The 21,403-nt window shown below is 38.1% G+C and overlaps 2 protein-coding genes and 1 long non-coding RNA gene across 3 annotated transcripts in view; 1 reads left to right on the top strand and 2 right to left on the bottom strand.

The window, feature by feature from the left end:
• Positions 1-21,403, bottom strand: part of LOC119077315 (fasciclin-2-like) — a 385,563-nt gene that overhangs the window by 21,280 nt on the left and 342,880 nt on the right. The window lies entirely within an intron of this gene.
• On the top strand, positions 896-10,095 carry LOC119077313. The gene is made up of 3 exons (XM_037184481.1): positions 896-2,375; positions 7,228-7,355; positions 7,434-10,095. The coding sequence occupies exons 1-3, from the start codon at positions 943-945 to the stop codon at positions 10,022-10,024; spliced, it is 4,152 nt and encodes a 1,383-aa protein (XP_037040376.1). The 5' UTR covers positions 896-942; the 3' UTR covers positions 10,025-10,095.
• LOC119077357 lies at positions 18,087-19,390 on the bottom strand. Its single transcript, XR_005087780.1, has 2 exons — positions 19,253-19,390; positions 18,087-18,123 (listed from the first exon to the last, which is right to left on the bottom strand). It is a non-coding gene; the product is annotated as an uncharacterized LOC119077357 (long non-coding RNA).

The raw sequence follows: 21,403 nt of genomic DNA, 5'->3' as shown, positions 1-21,403 counted from the left end.
TCAAAAAAAATTTCTGGTCTGAACCTCAGATGACCGAGACCAATGTAGTTGTTATTTGAACTCAGGATGTCCGAATACCTTACCACACTAACGGCCGACCGATCATTGTCATAAATTGTAGTGGGTTACCTATCCATACAGACGTGACTGGAACGAATGGAGGCGTGCTCCATATTCAGGGCACCGAGACCTATCCAACGCACTATGTCACCATCCGTGTACATGACCTCTGTTGCCTAATTATTGAATTAGTAACATGTTGGATCCAAAAATTCTGGCACACCACGTGGCCCACCTTTCCCACTCTAGAGGATTTTGAAGGATTTCTGAGTTGTTTTTTTGTATTCCGTTCTGGAAGTTTGGGATCCTTAAAGTGGTAGCATGTTGGTTCCTAAAAATCTGCCACCCCTCATGGTCCAACATCTTTTTAGTTCTAGATTAAGGATATTGATGTTTTTCCAGATTTTTTGGGATTCCCCTCTGGACTTTCCGTATTATGGTGGAAGTTATAGGTTGGTTCCTAGCTATTTGACTAGTTAGCAAAGTAGCTATATTTGCTGCTTCAAAAAATAAATTCGATTTTGATGCGTATGCGTTACAAACGTGATAGTCAACCTAGAAGACCTGGTACCTGGTACGGGCCTAATGTAACAACTCTCCCTCTAAACTGTTGCAATAAATTCAGCGAAATTGATAAAAAAAAGCGGTTGAATATCGAAATCATGAAAAATACATTTTTTGACGGAAATATCGAATTTCGAATGTGTAATCGTGCATCCGGCTAAGACGACTAAAACTAACACCGGCAGTTTGATAATGAAATTTGAAATTCTAAAAAAGAAATTGAAAAAGTGAGTTCTTGCTTCTCGCATACATTTCTTCTTAGCCGTGCATTTCATGATCGGCCAGTCGAAGTTTTGAGCTCAACGCTTCAACAACAAAATGATTTCGTTGGACGGCTGTTGTTGGCTTCTTCTGGCATTAGCCACAGTAAACGTTCATGGGGAAAAATGCTTATTTTCGGCCGATGACTTGACGAAAATCAAAAGTAACGAAATGGTGACCATCAAGAGTAAAGACGTTATGGTGTTTATAAAGGACAATCCCAATGAGCTGGCCGTTTTGAATTTTATTACCAACAATCGACAGCGCATTCACATCAACGACAATTACAAATTTTCATTGGAACGAATCATCAATTTCAATGGCATAGCAAACATGGACTCTGCCACTAAATTGAATCAATTGGTCCATGAAAGTGATGAACCTCACCATGCCATCAGTAATGCGCATATCAGGCAACGTGTAGTCAAAATAGGTGGTCGTGTGATGTTAGTGCATGGCATTTATGGGACAATTGTGACATGTTCTCATCAGATTCTCAGCACAAATTGTGCTCTAAGTTCCGGCGGTCTAACCACATCGCTAGTGCTAGCCAAATTGGAACCAATTGCGATAGCGAAATTAGCACCGAAAATAGTGGCAATGACGTCACGAATTGGAACGGTAATCGGTAAATTTATGCCAAAGGTTCAATTCGCCATTCGGTTGGTTGGCACGAAAGCGGCAATAAAACTGCTGGAAGTGGGTGGAGCAGCATTGGGTGGTGTGTTCGATGTGTTCGACATTGCCATGAATGCAAAGATTCTGGTCGATTGTAACACTAATGGTGGTTGCAGCGATCGCGATGTTCGTGATAGCATTGTTTCGATGTCAATAAGCGGTGTTTCGTTTGTTGCTGGTATTGCGTTTGCTGCTTTGGCCATGCCCGGTGTTGGACTGGTTGTGAGTGCGGTGCTGATGGTCGGTCAATTGTTTTACACTGCCTTCAGCAACGTGTTCGAGTACAGAGACAAATATCATCTGACATTCGGCGAGAGCACAACTTACTTTTTCCGGTCGCTCGTGTTTCTCGGGCCGAACGAACAAGTTCAAATGCTGGCCAAACGTACGGAGTACATAAAATTCAGCGCAAACCAGATGTGGGAAACGTTGGACAATTATACGGACACGGTACGAGGTTTCGGTATCGGTTTGGGTCACATTTCGATACACAATAACGATGTGACACCGTCACGATCGGTCATCGATCTGACGAGCCAGGCTAGCAGAACTCTCGCACGTGTAATACCGAGTTCGGTCAATGATAACGTGGAAATGATTTGTTTGCCCGACTTTAAGGGCGAAGATTACGAAAATGGTGTGAAGAGCTACCATCAAAGTGCTGTTTATTACTGTGACAATGCGATGGTGTTCATTCACAAGGGTAGACCGAAGGCTGACACTGTCATCTACAATTTGCAGTATGTTAAGAATGGTGAGGTCAAAGGCAGTAACGAATGGAACAACGTTTTTCAAATCACCAAAGCGAATGAGTAAGTCCTTGAGTTGTTTCAGAAGTTTTTTTTTTCATTTCATAGGAACTTACGTGCCCGACGGTATCTATAGAGAATTGGTCTCAAAAGGGGGAAGTTGTAGAGTTTTCCGAACAGAAACGTTTTTTGGCACTAAGTCTACGAATTCATACGGCACATTTTCGGCTCACCCACAGTTGCTTGAAAACGTTTTTTGAATCATGTACGCCCATTTAAAAATTGCCTTTGCCGCCAAAGAAGCTCAAGGTTGTATATGAGGAGGTTATACGTCGACCACCATTTCTTCGCTGGCCCGTATTGTAAAGAAACATGGTGGCTATCGGTAACTCTAACTGCATATCGGTACGAAATTTCAACTTAACTGAAATTGCGCTACGATTTTGTATGAAAATTACAGCAAGGTTCAGTGGATTTTTGCGATAACGGCCTCAGCGATCGACGTAACCTCCTCATATACAACCTTGGCACTGTCAATTCTTTCCGTAATAGAACAGTTTGATCTTTTTGCGGCAGTGTTGAACATTACACCTGCAGCCTAACCATTGAAATCTAATCTTTTGCAAGTTTCTTTTGCGATCAAGTTTTCTTAAAATGCCATTTTACATGAGTTACTCATTGAGTAGTTAAATGCAGAATGTTTACATGACATATTAGCGAATTATAAGAAAAATGAAAAGGAAATTTTGTACGAATTTCTCAAGAGGTTCATTGTTCTTATAGTTTGCTAATGCGACAAGAAGACATATTTAACGAACGGTTTCTATCACTGTTTTGATCTGTAAGACGATAGTATCATCTTTCGACGCTTTGCATTTAATAATGCTCGGCAAATCACACATCTCATGATTACACACAAATCTCAAATGATAAGTACGCCTGTAACCAGGTGGAATGCGCATGTCAGTGTTAATTGGGTCCAATTGGAGAGAGTGGACCCAATTTTGTATGGGTTTCTCTCGTATTGTCTGCCGTAGGACACAGATGTCATTCACATACGCATTCTAACCGACCTCAGGCGTACCAACTTATCATTTCTCTGTGTCATGGCGACCTCTACTCTTTTTGCATGAGAACGTCTAGCGAATCATAAAGAAAAGGATTTTGCATTGATTTATATGATATTTCACATTTAAGGCTAGTACTCAGTCTGAAAAAATGATCAAAACAAAAAAGTGCTACAGTCTTTTGGGCCTACTTCTGCCGGTGCACTTCTCCAGTCAAATTTTAAAAGAAGAGTTGATATTTAAGCGGCTGTACGTAAATTGATGATGCGACTTTTCTACACCGTCCATACCGCTTTGGAACTATAATGCCGCTTCTGAACGATGATGTCGTTTTGGAACGATAATATCGCTTTGGAACGATAATGTCGTTTTGGAACGGTAATATCGTTTTGGAACGATAATGTCGTTTTGGAACGGTAATATCGTTTTGGAACGATAATGTCGTTTTGGAACGGTAATATCGTTTTGGAACGATAATGTCGTTTTGGAACGATAATGTCGTTTTGGAACGATAATGTCGTTTTGGAACGATAATGTCGTTTTGGAACGATAATGTCGTTTTGGAACGATAATGTCGTTTTGGAACGGTAATATCGTTTTGGAACGATAATGTCGTTTTGGAACGGTAATATCGTTTTGGAACGATAATGTCGTTTTGGAACGATAATGTCGTTTTGGAACGATAATGTCGTTTTGGAACGATAATGTCGTTTTGGAACGATAATGTCGTTTTGGAACGATAATGTCGTTTTGGAACGGTAATATCGTTTTGGAACGATAATGTCGTTTTGGAACGATAATGTCGTTTTGGAACGATAATGTCGTTTTGGAACGGTAATATCGTTTTGGAACGATAATGTCGTTTTGGAACGGTAATATCGTTTTGGAACGATAATGTCGTTTTGGAACGGTAATATCGTTTTGGAACGATAATGTCGTTTTGGAACGATAATGTCGTTTTGGAACGATAATGTCGTTTTGGAACGATAATGTCGTTTTGGAACGATAATGTCGTTTTGGAACGATAATGTCGTTTTGGAACGGTAATATCGTTTTGGAACGATAATGTCGTTTTGGAACGGTAATATCGTTTTGGAACGATAATGTCGTTTTGGAACGATAATGTCGTTTTGGAACGATAATGTCGTTTTGGAACGATAATGTCGTTTTGGAACGATAATGTCGTTTTGGAACGATAATGTCGTTTTGGAACGGTAATATCGTTTTGGAACGATAATGTCGTTTTGGAACGATAATGTCGTTTTGGAACGATAATGTCGTTTTGGAACGGTAATATCGTTTTGGAACGATAATGTCGTTTTGGAACGGTAATATCGTTTTGGAACGATAATGTCGTTTTGGAACGGTAATATCGTTTTGGAACGATAATGTCGTTTTGGAACGACAATGTCGTTTTGGAACGATAATGTCGTTTTGGAACGATAATGTCGTTTTGGAACGATAATGTCGTTTTGGAACGATAATGTCGTTTTGGAACGATAATGTCGTTTTGGAACGATAATGTCGTTTTGGAACGATAATGTCGTTTTGGAACGATAATGTCGTTTTGGAACGATAATATCGTTTTGGAACGATAATGTCGTTTTGGAACGATAATGTCGTTTTGGAACGATAATGTCGTTTTGGAACGATAATGTCGTTTTGGAACGATAATATCGCTTTGGAACGATAATGTCGTTTTGGAACGATAATGTCGTTTTGACACGATAATATCGTTTTGGAACGATAATGTCGTTTTGTAACGATTATATCGCTTTGGAACGATAATATCGTTTTGGAACGATAATGTCGTTTTGGAACGATAATGTCGTTTTGGAACGATAATGTCGTTTTGTAACGATTATATCGTTTTGAAACGATAATATCGCTTTGGAACGATAATGTCGTTTTGGAACGATAATGTCGTTTTGACACGATAATATCGTTTTGGAACGATAATGTCGTTTTGTAACGATTATATCGTTTTGAAACGATAATATCGCTTTGGAACGATAATGTCGTTTTGGAACGATAATGTCGTTTTGGAACGATAATATTGTTTTGGAACGATAATGTCGTTTTGGAACGATAATGTCGTTTTGGAACGGTAATATCGTTTTGAAACGATAATGTCATTTTGGAACGATAATGTCGTTTTGGAACGATAATATCGTTTTGGAACGATAATGTCGTTTTGAAACGATAATGTCGTTTTGGAACGATAATGTCGTTTTGGAACGATAATATCGCTTTGGAACGATAATGTCGTTTTGGAACGATAATGTCGTTTTGGAACGATAATATCGCTTTGGAACGATAATGTCGTTTTGGAACGATAATGTCGTTTTGGAACGATAATGTCGTTTTGGAACGATAATATCGTTTTGGAACGATAATGTCGTTTTGGAACGATAATATCGTTTTGGAACGATAATGTCGTTTTGGAACGATAATGTCGTTTTGGAACGGTAATATCGTTTTGAAACGATAATGTCATTTTGGAACGATAATGTCGTTTTGGAACGATAATATCGTTTTGGAACGATAATGTCGTTTTGGAACGATAATGTCGTTTTGGAACGATAATGTCGTTTTGGAACGATAATGTCGTTTTGGAACGATAATGTCGTTTTGACACGATAATATCGTTTTGGAACGATAATGTCGTTTTGTAACGATTATATCGTTTTGAAACGATAATATCGCTTTGGAACGATAATGTCGTTTTGGAACGATAATGTCGTTTTGGAACGATAATATTGTTTTGGAACGATAATGTCGTTTTGGAACGATAATGTCGTTTTGGAACGGTAATATCGTTTTGAAACGATAATGTCATTTTGGAACGATAATGTCGTTTTGGAACGATAATATCGTTTTGGAACGATAATGTCGTTTTGAAACGATAATGTCGTTTTGGAACGATAATGTCGTTTTGGAACGATAATATCGCTTTGGAACGATAATGTCGTTTTGGAACGATAATGTCGTTTTGGAACGATAATATCGCTTTGGAACGATAATGTCGTTTTGGAACGATAATGTCGTTTTGGAACGATAATGTCGTTTTGGAACGATAATATCGTTTTGGAACGATAATGTCGTTTTGGAACGATAATATCGTTTTGGAACGATAATGTCGTTTTGGAACGATAATGTCGTTTTGGAACGGTAATATCGTTTTGAAACGATAATGTCATTTTGGAACGATAATGTCGTTTTGGAACGATAATATCGTTTTGGAACGATAATGTCGTTTTGGAACGATAATGTCGTTTTGGAACGATAATGTCGTTTTGGAACGATAATGTCGTTTTGGAACGATAATATCGCTTTGGAACGATAATGTCGTTTTGGAACGGTAATATCGTTTTGAAACGATAATGTCATTTTGGAACGATAATGTCGTTTTGGAACGATAATATCGTTTTGGAACGATAATGTCGTTTTGGAACGATAATGTCGTTTTGGAACGATAATGTCGTTTTGGAACGATAATGTCGTTGTGGAACGATAATATCGCTTTGGAACGATAATGTCGTTTTGGAACGATAATGTCGTTTTGGAACGATAATGTCGTTTTGGAACGATAATGTCGTTTTGGAACGATAATATCGTTTTGGAACGATAATGTCGTTTTGGAACGATAATATCGTTTTGGAACGATAATGTCGTTTTGGAACGATAATGTCGTTTTGGAACGATAATGTCGTTTTGGAACGGCTCTATCGTTTTGGAACGATAATGTCATTTTGGAACGATAATATCGCTTTGAAAAGTGACAATAAACACATTCAGTGCCTGAACAGGTCTTTATCACTCGGCAAAATAAATAAATATTCTTTCAGAGCGGTGAAGCTGTACGGCGGCAGGACTGTGACCAACCACTTTATTTTTGTCGATTCACCTGTTTCCAAATCATTTCACTTTTCCGGTGGAGTGGATGCGACAAATTTAATCGATATGACCAATGTCGGTAGGTGTTTTGATTTTTTCAGATTTTTTTGTTGGTTTGCAGACTCAATCCAAATTTTTGTTTTTGTCTGATTCACAGAGAGAACGCCCGAAATTCTATTCACTTACGGCAAAAAGACCTTCGCAATGGTGCAGATACCAGAAGGTGATTCTCCTTCGATACTGGTCGATGTTTTCGATCCAGCCGAAGACAAACGAATCTATCACTATTTGGCTAAGTCCCATTCACCGAATGTCGTGAAATGCTTGTCCGACTCCCCATCCTTCGATTTCCTGTTGCTGCATACCGGCGGTGGAAATCAGGACACACACGATACTATCATTGACTGTCCGAGAGTCGTACTGTCACCGTTCACCACATACATGGCCAGTGAAATGAGTCCGTCGAAAATCATTTTCGACGTTCAAACAAAGGGCTACAAGGGCGAAGATCTTGTGTCCCATATCAACGTGGGAACGGGCGAAATTCACTTGCTATTCAATCAATTCGAATTGACGAGCAGGGATACAACCATGTCATACAATCATGCCGAACGAACGTTGACGATTGCCGTGAAATTCCAGTACACCATGGAACAGGCCAACAAATTTCAGATACTCGTTCACGGCTACGATCTGACTCAATTGTCCTTCCGTCTGTTCAATAGGAATCAGCATATGATCGTTCCTCGCATTCCCGAAATAGGTGACGACACTGATCGAGCAGCGCCAATCCCATACGAAGTGTTTGCAATGTGCTCGCAAGCGTCGTATCGAAATCTCATTGCGAATAATGACGACGAATGCATTGCCCAGACGATTTCACTGTACCAGGATTTGCCACTGCTAATCACAGTGCAGTTCAATGACAGCCAACACCATGACAGTCTGATCGTTGGCTCACCACATTCGGACGTTATTCGTTTCACCGATCATATTAAATTCGGCAGTGGTCGGAATGGTAACGACATGTACTCGGTGAAGACGGACATCGACAATGCGCTGGTGATATTGAATTATGCCGATGACAATGCGTTAGACTTCGTTGCAATGCAAACGGAAATACCGCGAGCGTTAACCAGACGAAACAACAGCCTAGTGGTTGGCAACGTTGAGGTCCGAGACTTTTTCGTTTCATTGCAGTACCAGCACATCGTTTTCATCGATGGCGATTTGAAGCAATATTTCCCGGTAACGTCGACATACGAGATGACACCATTCTTGGGCGCAACGCTGCAGCAGAATGCGTTTTTCCTTGACGCCTCGTTCAATCATTCGCACATCGTGCTACATAATGGTAACGACGATGCTGATTATGAAATGTATCGCGACAACGATGACCTGCTGATTCTACAACAACGAGCCGACAACATTTCGTGTGTCATAACAATTGATAATTTTTACATGGCGCCCGACATTTGGTCGAATGTTACATGGATGATGTACTACACTAACGGAACATTGGCGGAACGTTACGGATTCATTTTCGATCGATTTGCCGACATCATTGACTACAAAACGAAGTTGCAACAAGATTACGGCGGAATATTTGCCGAGACTAGATTCACGGCTGGAATCTCAGTTTCTCTCATGGGAAATTTGGGTACGGGCAACGAGGACCCGGATTCTGACGCTTTCCACATCAACGTAATTCGAATCTATGAATCGATTTCGGCGCAAAATATTGAAGTTAAGGAAGGGAAGGGTGGTAATGGCATGACTCAGTTAGTACTGACGGACAAACAATCCGACGCACAATTCCGAATTATGAACTGGGGTTTCAAACCGAACCGCATTTCCATCATTGCACTACCAACGAATGTCGAGCATTTCGAACCGGTAACGGTTCGTGGTCTCAGTCGTTTCGACTCAAATCAAGCAGTTGAAATACAATCGCTCGTGCATCTCGCTGCCGAGAATTACGATCTATTGCCAAGCACCACACCTCTGACCATGGTTGGCGCCAAATGTATCATTTCGAATGCAACCCTCAGTGGTGGTGAGGTGGATTCGTTTAAATGTCTCGGTTTCCAGTCACTCGACGAGCAGGTGAAATTCATTAACAAATATTGTGTACCCGACACATACGATTCGTTCAAGACCGGTACAACGATGAGCCAGATCCGTACGACCGTTAAATTTTTACGCAACAACATTGTGCTGCAGCATGTGTTCGAGAATAGCGAAAATGACACGTGCGAAGCAGTCCTGTTGAAAGTTTACGCATCGGATTTCGTTGTGAATCCGGATAAATTGGACCTTTTCACTGCCATTGGCGATACCAATAAATTCAAAGAAATGATTGAAAGCGGAGCCGATCCACGTCAACTAACCGACGATCAGCTCCATCGTAATGTTCTACACATGGCCGTTATATCCGAAAATTTCGAATTGATAAAATTCATCGTCGAACGTCGGCTGGTTGACATCAATGCATACGATACGGAAGATTTATCAGCACTGCATATCGCTTTGAATCGATTTTATTCGCGTTGCGGAACAGACATCATTGACAAGTCATGTTTCAATCGATCGGAAGTCGTTAATCTGTTGAACATCGCCGACTATCTTCTGTCGAAATCAGCCACAGTGAAAACGCCACTCAAAGTTGCAACCATTGTAGATCTGATATGCATTTACGTTTGCGACAAATATCCAAATATTCAAAGGTTTGGAGATGGTTTCCACTGACGTGCGTGGTACATGTACACGTACTCAAAGCATCATACTCGGTAATAAAAAAGTTGTTATTCGAATAGAAACGACTGTGTTTTGGAACAAAAGTAAAACTCCAGTCCCAGAACTTGCACACCAGTGGACGTCAGTGAAATTCAGTCATCCATATAAAGACGTACAAGCAATATTGTTTGTATGAGTGGATCAGCTATAAAACTGCAGAAGCAAATTCATAGGGGTAAACCATTATGGTTCGTAAAGTTCGTCAGTATGACAATTTCGTGAACTTTTGACATTTCTTTTTCTCCCATGTATTTTATGTCAAAAGTCTACGAACGAAATCGCCAAACTTACGAACTTTACGAACCGTAATGGTTTACTCCTCATGTCTAAATTTCACTGACGTCCCCTGTACTCATTTTCTCGATCCAAATAAATCAAAGACTGTAGGCTAGCCAGACGTTTTGTAATTTTATTATTACATCATCAGCGACGAATAAGACTTTAGTTGATCAGGTAATCGAAGTGTCGAAGTTGAAATGGTTACTTTCACTCAATTTTGAAAAAAAGGATGTCGCCCCTCACCCTCATTTTACAAATAATTCGTATCCGACACACAATTAGGAAAATTGGTTAACGACACTCATTTTCTGGCGTCTTCTTCTTCTTCTTCTTCTGTTTCAGCCTGTTTGTATCCACTGCTGGATGGAGGACTCCCCAATTTTTCCATTTCGAAAGGTTCATTATCTCTTGTTGCCATTTTGAGCCTGCTATTTCATTGATCTCATTTGTCCATCTCTCTAGTATTCTTCCTCTTGGTCTTGTTGTCGGTGGTCTCCAGCTCATGGTGGCTTTGGTCCAACGGCCATCTGTTCTTCTCGCAATATGTCTTGCCCAGCTCCAGTTTAAAGACGCTATTCTTTTCATGATATCAACGACCATTAATTTGTGTTTCTGTCTCTGAGCGTAATTCCAAGCATACCTACTTCTTTCCATGGCTCTTTGTGCTACTCTGAGTTTATTTTCTGATAATTAACGTTAAAGTCTCCGCTCCATATGTTAGCACTGGAAGGACAAACGAATTGACTGTTTTCCGTTTTACACTATTATTCATTTTCCTTGAAAATTAGTCTGAGTCTCTCGAAAGCTACCCATCCAAGGCCTATTTCGCGCCTGATTTCAGCAGCTTGGTTGTCAAGACCTAATTTCAGTTTGTGACCGAGGTACACATAGCTGTCGACTCTTTCAATAGCAGTGTTTCCAACTTTAACGTCTCTGTCGGAGTACTTATATCTTTCATGATTTTCGTTTTCCAGCGTTAGACCCTTGAAATCAGTTAAGCAAATAAATAAAATGAAATCGTTCGATGTAACACAAAACAGAAAAAATCATCAAGTCAAATTGAAATCTCTCCTTTTAGCTTCTAGTAGTCTTGGTCTTACTAGGCGCATATAGTTACGAGCAAGGTAGCGATCGCTAACTATTTTTATTAGCGACGCTAACGCTAACGCTAATTTCGAAAAATGTTAGCGTAGCTAAACTCATTCGCTAACCGAAAAAAAGTTAGCGCGCTAATAGCGATTGCTAATGTTTCGCTAAAATATCTCGTGAATAAAACGATTTTTTAATTTATAATTTTTTTTTACACTTTTGATCATGCTAAACATGACGAAATCTAAAAATTTTTTAAATTTAGTTTTTGATGAACTTTGATTGAGGAACATTTATTAGATTTTATGATTACGAAGCTGCAAAGCTCCCATTTCTCAATTGACAATTGGTCTACTCCTAAGAGTAATTATACCTAGAGAGGAAATTTCGAACAAAATTACGTAAAATATGTGGTCCCAACATCAAATACGACATGTTTATTGGTATATGTGTTTGCCCTCTTAATTAAGAGGGCAAATTGAACTATCAAAACCGAACGTATACATGTATTGGTGTAAAATTATACGAAATGTGTATCTTATACAAACTGATGTTGGGACCACATTTCGTCGTACAAATTTCCTCTCTAGGTATAATTACTCTAAGGTCTACTCAAGAAAAAACCCGGCAACCGTTTTACGATAACTCATTGACATCTATTCAGAGAATCGGTAACTTTCTCCATACAAAAAATACAGCAGCCACGAACAGGGATTAAAGTAAGGAACAAATGTGTAGGCAATTGGCGACAGTGCCCCTCAAAGTGGCGACACTGCCGTCGACATTTGCCCCTACATTTGCCACCACAGAAATTTCACCAAGAATTTCACTGTATTTATGGCGAAACCGTTTTTCTAACTGAGGAGCATTTTTACAGCATTTGACCTCACCCTATGGCTCCAATCACCATGCAACTAATGCTTCGACTGAACTCAACAAATTTAACCAATAAATTACCAACAAAATTTGCGTCACGAATGGCAATTGTTGAGGAAACCACACCATTTTCAAGAAAATTTTAGGATAAAACCTCGGAGCAAATACTATGCTCACGTTTCTCGAAATTTTGCGTTTTTATGTGTTGTGATAACTGTCGGGGCATGACCCATCCTGAGACTATGAGCTACATACGGCCCTGTTATTTTCTAAGGATCATCGGTAAAAGTCTCACTTCCTTACCAACATACGCGTACGCTAGTTTTTACCCAATTGAAAATTATCGAATATCGAAAGTGTCGAGTATTTTGTCGAAATGAAGTATAATTATGGATTGAATCGCTTTGAAAATTCCAAACAATAATTGTGTTTGAGATAACATTTTATTCAACTTATTTCCCAAATTGAAATGTGTAACCAAGTCCACCTCCATAGTTCGGTGTTCCACCATGTTGCTGGCTATAATGTCCAAAACCATGTATCTGGTGATTCCCGTTGTCGCTTTGCCAAAGACGCTGTGTACCTTTTAGAGAGATGTCCGTTCCTGAGTTGCTGACGCTACCGCCACCAGAGAGTTGAGTGCCATCGTATATTTTGTCATTTGCTACGTTGACTTTCTGTGGACCCTGAGGATTGGGCGATGGATAAGCCGAAACGAATGCTCCAAGAAGGAAGACAATCAATGAGCAGCAGAATAACTTATTTTTATTTAACATTTTGAATACGACTTCACTTTCGTACAGTTAGAGAACTCCCAATGTGACCATTGAAACACTGTTGTCTGTCGATGCTTTTATACTAAATTCATTCCAATTGCTGGTAAAGGGGAAGTACAGAAATAGATCAAATTTGAGAAACAGCAAACAAAAAAAACCCGCAGTTTATTGTGACGTCGCATAATGAAACATTAGGCGCAGGAGTTGCGGTAATAGTAACGAGCCATCAGAACAGTCGGAGCGTTTGCTGCGACTGAGCCCCGTACAAACCCGTATATCTATTGCGTACGTGACCCTAGTGCGTCTGTCACCCTATTTTGACCGTAAGCCTATGCGCCGGTTAAAGTAAAATTATTAAGTAATGTGTACATCTTAGAAATTGCGCATAGCGCAATTACGAAGCCCCGTACGACGTTCCTTTCAAATGAAACAAAAATTTCAAATAGCCCTAAAATTTTAATTTATTGAGTATAAATACACATAGGGCCTAGTATCGGCCTCAGTCCGAGGATCCAAATTTAATTTTTTTTTTCAACTACATTCTATTCGGCCTTTGATTACCTTCCAAATGAAACAAAAAATACGGAAAACGGATGAAATTTGCTCGAGTTATATGTGAAATACACATAGGGCCCTAGTAGCGGCCTTAGTCCAAGGACCCAAATTTATTTTTTTTTTCAACAACATTCTATTCGGTGTTCGATTATCTTTCAAATGAAACAAAAATTACGAAAAACGGATGAAATTTACTCGAGTTGTATGTAAAATACGCATAGGGCCCTAGTAGCGGCCTTAGTCCGAGGACCCAAATTTAATTTTTTTTTCAACAACATTCTATTCGGTCTTTGATTACCTTCCAAATGACACAAAAATTACGAAAAACGGATTAAATTTACTTGAGTTCTATGTAAAATACGCATAGGGCCCTAGTAGCTTTTCACTTCTAAGGCCCTAACTCACGGTCCACTCACCCGATTTTAAACGAGCCATCAGAACAGTCGGAGCGTTTGCTGCGACTGAGCCCCGTACAAACCCGTATATCTATTGCGTACGTGACCCTAGTGCGTCTGTCACCCTACTTTTGTAAAATTATTATGTAATGTGTACATCTTAGAAATTGCGCATAGCGCAATTACGAAGCCCCGTACGACGTTCCTCTCAAATAGAACAAAAATTTCAAATAGCCCTAAAATTTTAATTTATTGAGTATAAATACACATAGGGCCTCGTATCGGCCTCAGTCCGAGGATCCAAATTTAATTTTTTTTTTCAACTACATTCTATTCGGCCTTTGATTACCTTCCAAATGAAACAAAAAATACTGAAAACGGATGAAGTTTGCTCGAGTTATATGTAAAATACACATAGGGCCCTAGTAGCGGCCTTAGTCCGAGGACCCAAATTTATTTATTTTTTTCAACAACATTCTATTCGGTGTTCGATTATCTTTCAAATGAAACAAAAATTACGAAAAACGAATGAAATTTACTCGAGTTCTATGTAAAATACACATAGGGCCCTAGTAGCTTTTCACTTCTAAGGCCCTAACTCACGGTCCACTCACCCAATTTTAAAAAACTTTTTTTTCCTGGATTCGTATTGACAATACCTATCATTTGCCGTGTCATTTACATTTCCATCGTTTATTTTGCCATAAATATCACCAAAAGACCTTAAATCACTTAGGTGGCCCTAACTCACGAAGGGCCGACCCGAATATGCCCATCTTCGAACTTAGCCTCACTATTTTGACTATCTTTCAGGGAAAAAAAAAATTTTGAAATCGGATTTGATTTACTCAAGATATCGACGTGACGGACAGACGGACAGACGGACAGACGGACAGACGGCCCAAATTTTTATTGCGGATTCGTCATCTATAAACATAGGCAAACACTTTGCCCTCACCGTCTGCTTCGAATTCCATCAATTACACACGGCATCGTAATCCTATAAGCCCCTTCGTACTTCGTACGGGGCTAAAAACTTTTTTTTCCTGGATTGGTATTGACAATACCTATCATTTGCCGTGTCATTTACATTTATTACATCGTTTATTTTGCCATAAATATCACCAAAAGACCTTAAATCACTTAGGTGGCCCTAACTCACGAAGGGCCGACCCGAATATGCCCATCTTCGAACTTAGCCTCACTATTTTGACTATCTTGCAGGGAAAAAAAATTTTTTGAAATCGGATTTGATTTACTCAAGATATCGACGTGACGGACAGACGGACAGACGGACAGACGGCCCAAATTTTTATTGCGGATTCGTCATCTATGAACATAGGCAAACACTTTGCCCTTACCGTCTGCTTCGAATTCCATCAATTACACACGGCATCGTAATCCTATAAGCCCCTTCGTACTTCGTACGGGGCTAAAAATGTTATGAATGTTATGATTTTTTTTTAAATCTTCCTACATTCCAAGGTTCTGAAAGAACAGATTAAGACGCTCACGAAGGCAAGGTTCTAAAAAACAGGTTCGGTGAAGAGTTAGACATTTGAATTCGATGGTGAATAGTTGAAAAATTTGAACTTTGAAAGCGACATATGATTTTGCATGTCAAATATACAGTCCAAATTTTCTATAAGAATGTTACACATTTCCCGCAACTCCCCTGATCGAGGATTCATTATCATCATTTTTAATATTCAGAAGTTTTTTTTGTTTGTTCAGTTGAAGAGTATGTCAATAATTTTTCAGCTGTTTGTGTTTTTGGTGTAAGGAAACTTTTTTTTTAATTACTGCTGCCGTATTTCACATTGATCTTGTGTTAAGACCATAGTTTTGGTTTTTGTGTCCCATACGATGTGAACTTACGAAAGTCTTTTCAAACTTTCATAAGCCGTACATGTATGTGACGACGGTGGTTTGATTCTTATGCAAATACGAAGTGCAATGTTTCTGTATTTGTTGAATTTGTTAAACTAAAAAGTAAATTGATATGGTGTCCTAGAGCACTGTATCAAGTACCACTGTCGCCATGGCCTGATGAGAAATGGTATTTTTGAACTTCATATTAATGCAAAACGTCGAAAGACCATAGTTTTGAGGTCGGGACATATACAAAAAACAAAAAATCAGCCGCATCGCTTAGTTCTCCCAATACGCATCCCAACAATCAGTGTTTTGCCCGAATGGGTCGTACTGGTGTGGTACTGATTTGAAATTTGTGTATTTCATTCAAGTTAACATTTTTCATCTCATTCGACACATTTGTTTGTTTGTTTGAAAAATTTCGTTCCAAAACTCCTAATTTGCACCTTAATTTGAACTTAAGAATTCCTTATTTTTGTTCGAAAAACTCCTAAATTCCTTAAGAAGGTGGCTTAATTTCGCAAGTCAGGCCTAGACACACTCCAACAAGATGCTTCTTAATGATTGATACTTGGTCCATCCAACGATCACAACTTAAAACAACTTAGAAAATTCGGAAAAGCGCAATAATTTAAATTTTGAACACAAAATTTTTTTACTAAAATATTTAGATTTTTTGTCACTTATTTGCTTAAATCAACTTCTACAATGTATTCACTGGTAATCAGCGTATAATAAAGGCTGAAATAGTTTAAATTACTGAAAGTAGCATTTTAATCGAAATGACATCATTTTTGAAATCATTTTTCGGAAATGATTCGAATTAGTGTGACGCCATTTTATTATGTTTTGATAATGCTTAAGCCTATTGCAGTTTGTTTTTTAACATTTGTGAAATTTAACCTGTTACAGACGGCTGTCATCTGTTATCGACAACGACAGTAATAATAAACGACAAGATCTGACTAAAGAGTTCAGCAAAAAGCAAAAGCAAGTTCAAAACAAATGAAGTAAAAGATTTCTGAAATCAATCTATGATAATCTTCGATCAAATGAAGTAATAGATCAGATAGTAAAACTGTTAGTATACTTGCCGTCTGTGACAGGTTAAAGACTTATTTTAAAAATTTGTAACCTCAATTTCAACCGAATCAGTGGCAGTTTTTCATATATGGGAAATTCCAGCGTAAGTCATGTTACCAAATCAAATTTTGTCTCTTTTTGATGTACGAATACGCACCAAAGAAGATGCGAAAAAACATACCGTAAGTCATGATACCAAATGTGACTATGCATATTGTAGAGCGCCATCGCTACAATGGAGATGTTGTGAGAGTGAAAGAGAAAAATTTCTGTCACAAAATACGTGGATTTAACCATATACGCTCTTGTGTTGTGATATTTTTGGTGTTGTCAGAAAAGTGAGCAGTTTTGTGAAAATTTTAGCTCAAAACAAGGGTATTTTGATTTCATTACTTTATTAAAATTTTATTTATTTATGGAAAATGTAAGACCGCAATTCCAACGGCGAAAGTCCATATTACCTTTCTGAAGCATATTCGAATCATTTTATATGACTTCCTAAGAGATACATCGATAGTTTTCGGGTCGTTTTTTCGGGTTTTGTGGTATGAAAACGTACCGGTGCCTCTTAACATTTTACAAATTATTCAATTATTGCTGTGATTTTCCACGGTTCCTAAAAAAAATAAACTATTTTAGTAGAGGACCTGCGTCACAACCGCTGACTAACGGACCGGCATGATATCTATTCAAACATGTTTACTCCACTTCACGCAAAAACACGAATATTTGTAAATAAACAACATGTTGATTAAAATATGTTTCTGCGCCTGAGTAACGTAATTCGACGTTGAACCTCATTGATATTTTTCGGACGCGGTCGACTATGCAAAGAATGTTGCCAAGAAAAATTTAAATGGTCTCAGAGTGATTTCTTTGAATATGTTGTTGTGGTTTCGTCTCATTATGTTTCTCAGGCTTCGGCTCGTTAGGAAAAGCTTGCGACTTGTCCTAAAAAATTCCACTTTTCATCATTCGTAACAAAAAAATACTATTTTAGTATCGAAAATATCGTCAGACAAGCACATTTACAAATTGATCGTAAACATCAAAACATTTTTTCACTTTTCCGTCGCAGTTTTTTTGTGTCCCAAAAATTTCCGTTATCTTGTGTAAATAAACACTAGGGTGTAGCGGTTTTTACAAAATGTGTTAGTTCTTTTAAGGCTCAGCCGGAAATCCACTCAGCTGGTCCATCTGATCATTTTATGGAAGAAAAAAAATTCAAACTTAATTTTGTGCTGCCGCCAGATCGATTTTCGAAAATTTCGTCGTTTTCGGTCCATGTCACATATATCGATTTTTTACGGTGGGTTCAGTGTACATAAAAAGTTGAGTCAACATGGTAATCTAATCTCCAGGCTTCACAGATTATTTTATAAAAATGATCAAGTCTAAAAAATATTTTTTGAGTTCATGACTGATTGTCAAAGTTCCCCGATGGTGATTTTGAGACTTTAATATCGCCACAAAATTTGATGAAAATGTGCAAAAATGTAAATTAAACTTTAAATATGCTAAATGAACCTTCAATTTTAAGCGTTTTCTAAGCTAATTTACAACATTAAATACATCAAAATTTGAAAATGTAAAGAGACGTTAGCTACTGGCTCTAGAACTTGTCAACAGTACGTAAATTAGCTTAGAAAACGCTTAAAATTGAAGGTATTCGCATTGTCAGAACCTGGTAATACATTATAAGCTAAAAAATTATTGATTTGAGGTAATTCGACTTTCGCCACCAATATTCCATGTACCAAAAACACAACTTTTTGTCAGATAAATATCAAATTTAGGTGTCCTAAATCAAATCAGATGTTGTATTTGACTCACCGCGGTCCATTTAGCATATTTAAAGTTTAATTTACATTTTTGCACATTTTGATCAAATTTTGTAGAGAGATTAAGGTCTCAAAATCACCATCGGGGAACTTTGACAATCAGTCATGAACTCAAAAAATATTTTTTAGACTTGATCATTTTTATAAAATAATCTGTGAAGCCTGGAGATTAGATTACCATGTTGACTCAACTTTTTATGTACACCGAACCCACCGTAAAAAATCGATATATGTGACATGGACCGAAAACGACGAAATTTTCGAAAATCGATCTGGCGGCAGCACAAAATTAAGTTTGAATTTTTTTTTTTTTTTTCATAAAATGATCAGATGGACCAGCTGAGTGGATTTCCGGCTGAGCCTTAAAAGAACTAACACGTTTTGTAAAAACCGCTACACCCTAATAAACACATTTGTCCCGAAATATTCCACTTGGTTTTACGATCGAAATTCTGGAAAACTCGTAGTGCAACAACGCATATAGTAAAACATATAAAGCGGACTCGAGCTGTGCGTATTTATTCATAACAGTTTTGCGATTTGAACAATAAGATCACAATAATTATACGCAGAAATCTGAACCCAACTAAATACCAATTTTGATCAATAACAGTGAGCGACCAAAATGTCTGATAAAAAAGATGACAAACGTGAGTCGGGGATGTCTCCACAGAAATCGTTTGATGAGAATGAAAAAAGGCGAGCATCAGTGGATTCAGTTGAAGAATCTTCCCCGGATCGAGACAGGATGGAATACGAAGCACGTCGTGAAGAACGGCGCAGAAGTTCGGAAAACTTTTTGAAGGAGACGATGGAAACGATTGATTGGTATATTTAAGTCAACAACAATGACTCAAAATTGTTTTTTTTAATGTTTGTAAACATTGTGTTTAGTGGCTTTATTAGTGACTGTTTAAATGATAAATATTTGTTGTCCGTTAGATTCTTACAGCGTAAGAAAAGTATTATTATTGTGAATTTAATTAGATTTGCTTCAGAATTGATTTATAGTTTATCATAAATCGATTTATAAACGAGAAAAAGAAAATTAAAGTTTTTTTCTTCTATTTTACCATCATTGTTTTTCAATTAGTTGTTTTTACCAACTGAATATCATGGCCCTACGTTAGTGAAGGGCCGTGACGCAAGTCCATTTACACTGAAAAATTTGTCAAAAATTTTTACGCTGAACTGAGGAACGAACTTTTTGACTTTTCCCCCTTTGCTCCTCCTACTACACCCAAAGTAATTTATTCGTAATCTGGGCGTCCATACGATTTCAACGAGCTATCACACGCCACAAAAGGTTAAGATTTGGCCGAGATATTAGGAATGAATTTGCGAAAACTTCATCCAGCTTCTATGAACATGAAATTCAAGTCTTTTTATTTTTGGCAGTAAAGTTGTAAACGTGAGCAGTGTCACATGTTGAAAAATATTTCTTTGTGAACTTAAAGTTGAATTATTTCGCCAATAAACCGACGATTTATTTGGAAGTGTGCAGGTTTATAGTGCTTAGAAAGACGCTGCGATACATACCCAAAAAAGGTCGAAAGGTCCGTGTGTGGAGGTGCTAGACATCGAAAATCAGTATATGGTTTTCGGTTTCGGAATCTCTTGGACAGCAGCGACCAAACAAGTTTGACAATGGGTAGTAGAGAGTAGTCCACCAGGAGCCCAACGATGCTATGGAAGCCGTTGGCCGTCGCTGTCCAAGGCTGTGACAGGAAATTGAGAAAATTTGACTACGTCGGAGAACTTCTAAGGGCCTTTCTGCCGCCATAAAGCCACCGAAAAACGAAAAACATATCAGACCTCGTTGCTAGGGGTCTTTACTTTCCAATGATACTAAACACGCGTGGGTAGAGACTCGACGAATGTGTTTCTTATCAGTCAAAAACACTCAAAAGAGTAAAAGTGACGCAACTCCCTGTGCATACTTCCAAAACAACTGATATCGCTGGAGGTGACGCATTCTGCGCTTGTACGCAAAAACTGTAACAGCAAAAACTGTAACAGCAAAAATTTGACCAAAGAAATTCTAGAAACAAAATTTGACCAAAAAAATTTTGCGTCACAAAGTGGCAGATGGTTCGCACGTATTAGGACATATTCTTGCCTATTTTAAAAAATTTCTTAAAAGTACTTTCCTCAACATCTGCCACTTGTGACGCAAAATTTTTTTGGTAAAATTTTGTTTCTAGAATTTCTTTGGTCAAATTTTTGCTGTTACAGTTTTTGCGTACAAGCGCAGAATGCGTCACCTCCAGCGATATCAGTTGTTTTGGAAGTATGCACAGGGACTTGCGTCACTTTTACTCTTTTGAGTGTTTTTGACTGATATCAGTTCTTTTGGAAGAATTAGTAGATTGAAAAAATTTAAAAAACTTGAAAAATTTGAAAAATTGAAAAAAAAATTAAAAAAATTTGAAAAAATTTAAAAACTTTTGAAAAAATTTAAAAAATTTAAAAAATTTTGAAAAATTCAAATTTGGAGGCTTTAGTGATAGGAGCTACCGTTTAGGATTGTTTGTATTGTATGTTTTAACTCATACAACGAAA

Source organism: Bradysia coprophila, unplaced genomic scaffold (genome assembly GCF_014529535.1).
Source record: "Bradysia coprophila strain Holo2 unplaced genomic scaffold, BU_Bcop_v1 contig_235, whole genome shotgun sequence".
Classification (NCBI taxonomy): domain Eukaryota; kingdom Metazoa; phylum Arthropoda; class Insecta; order Diptera; family Sciaridae; genus Bradysia; species Bradysia coprophila.
The sequence above is the reverse complement of the archived record's forward strand: the minus strand, read 5'-3'. Positions and strand labels throughout refer to the sequence as shown.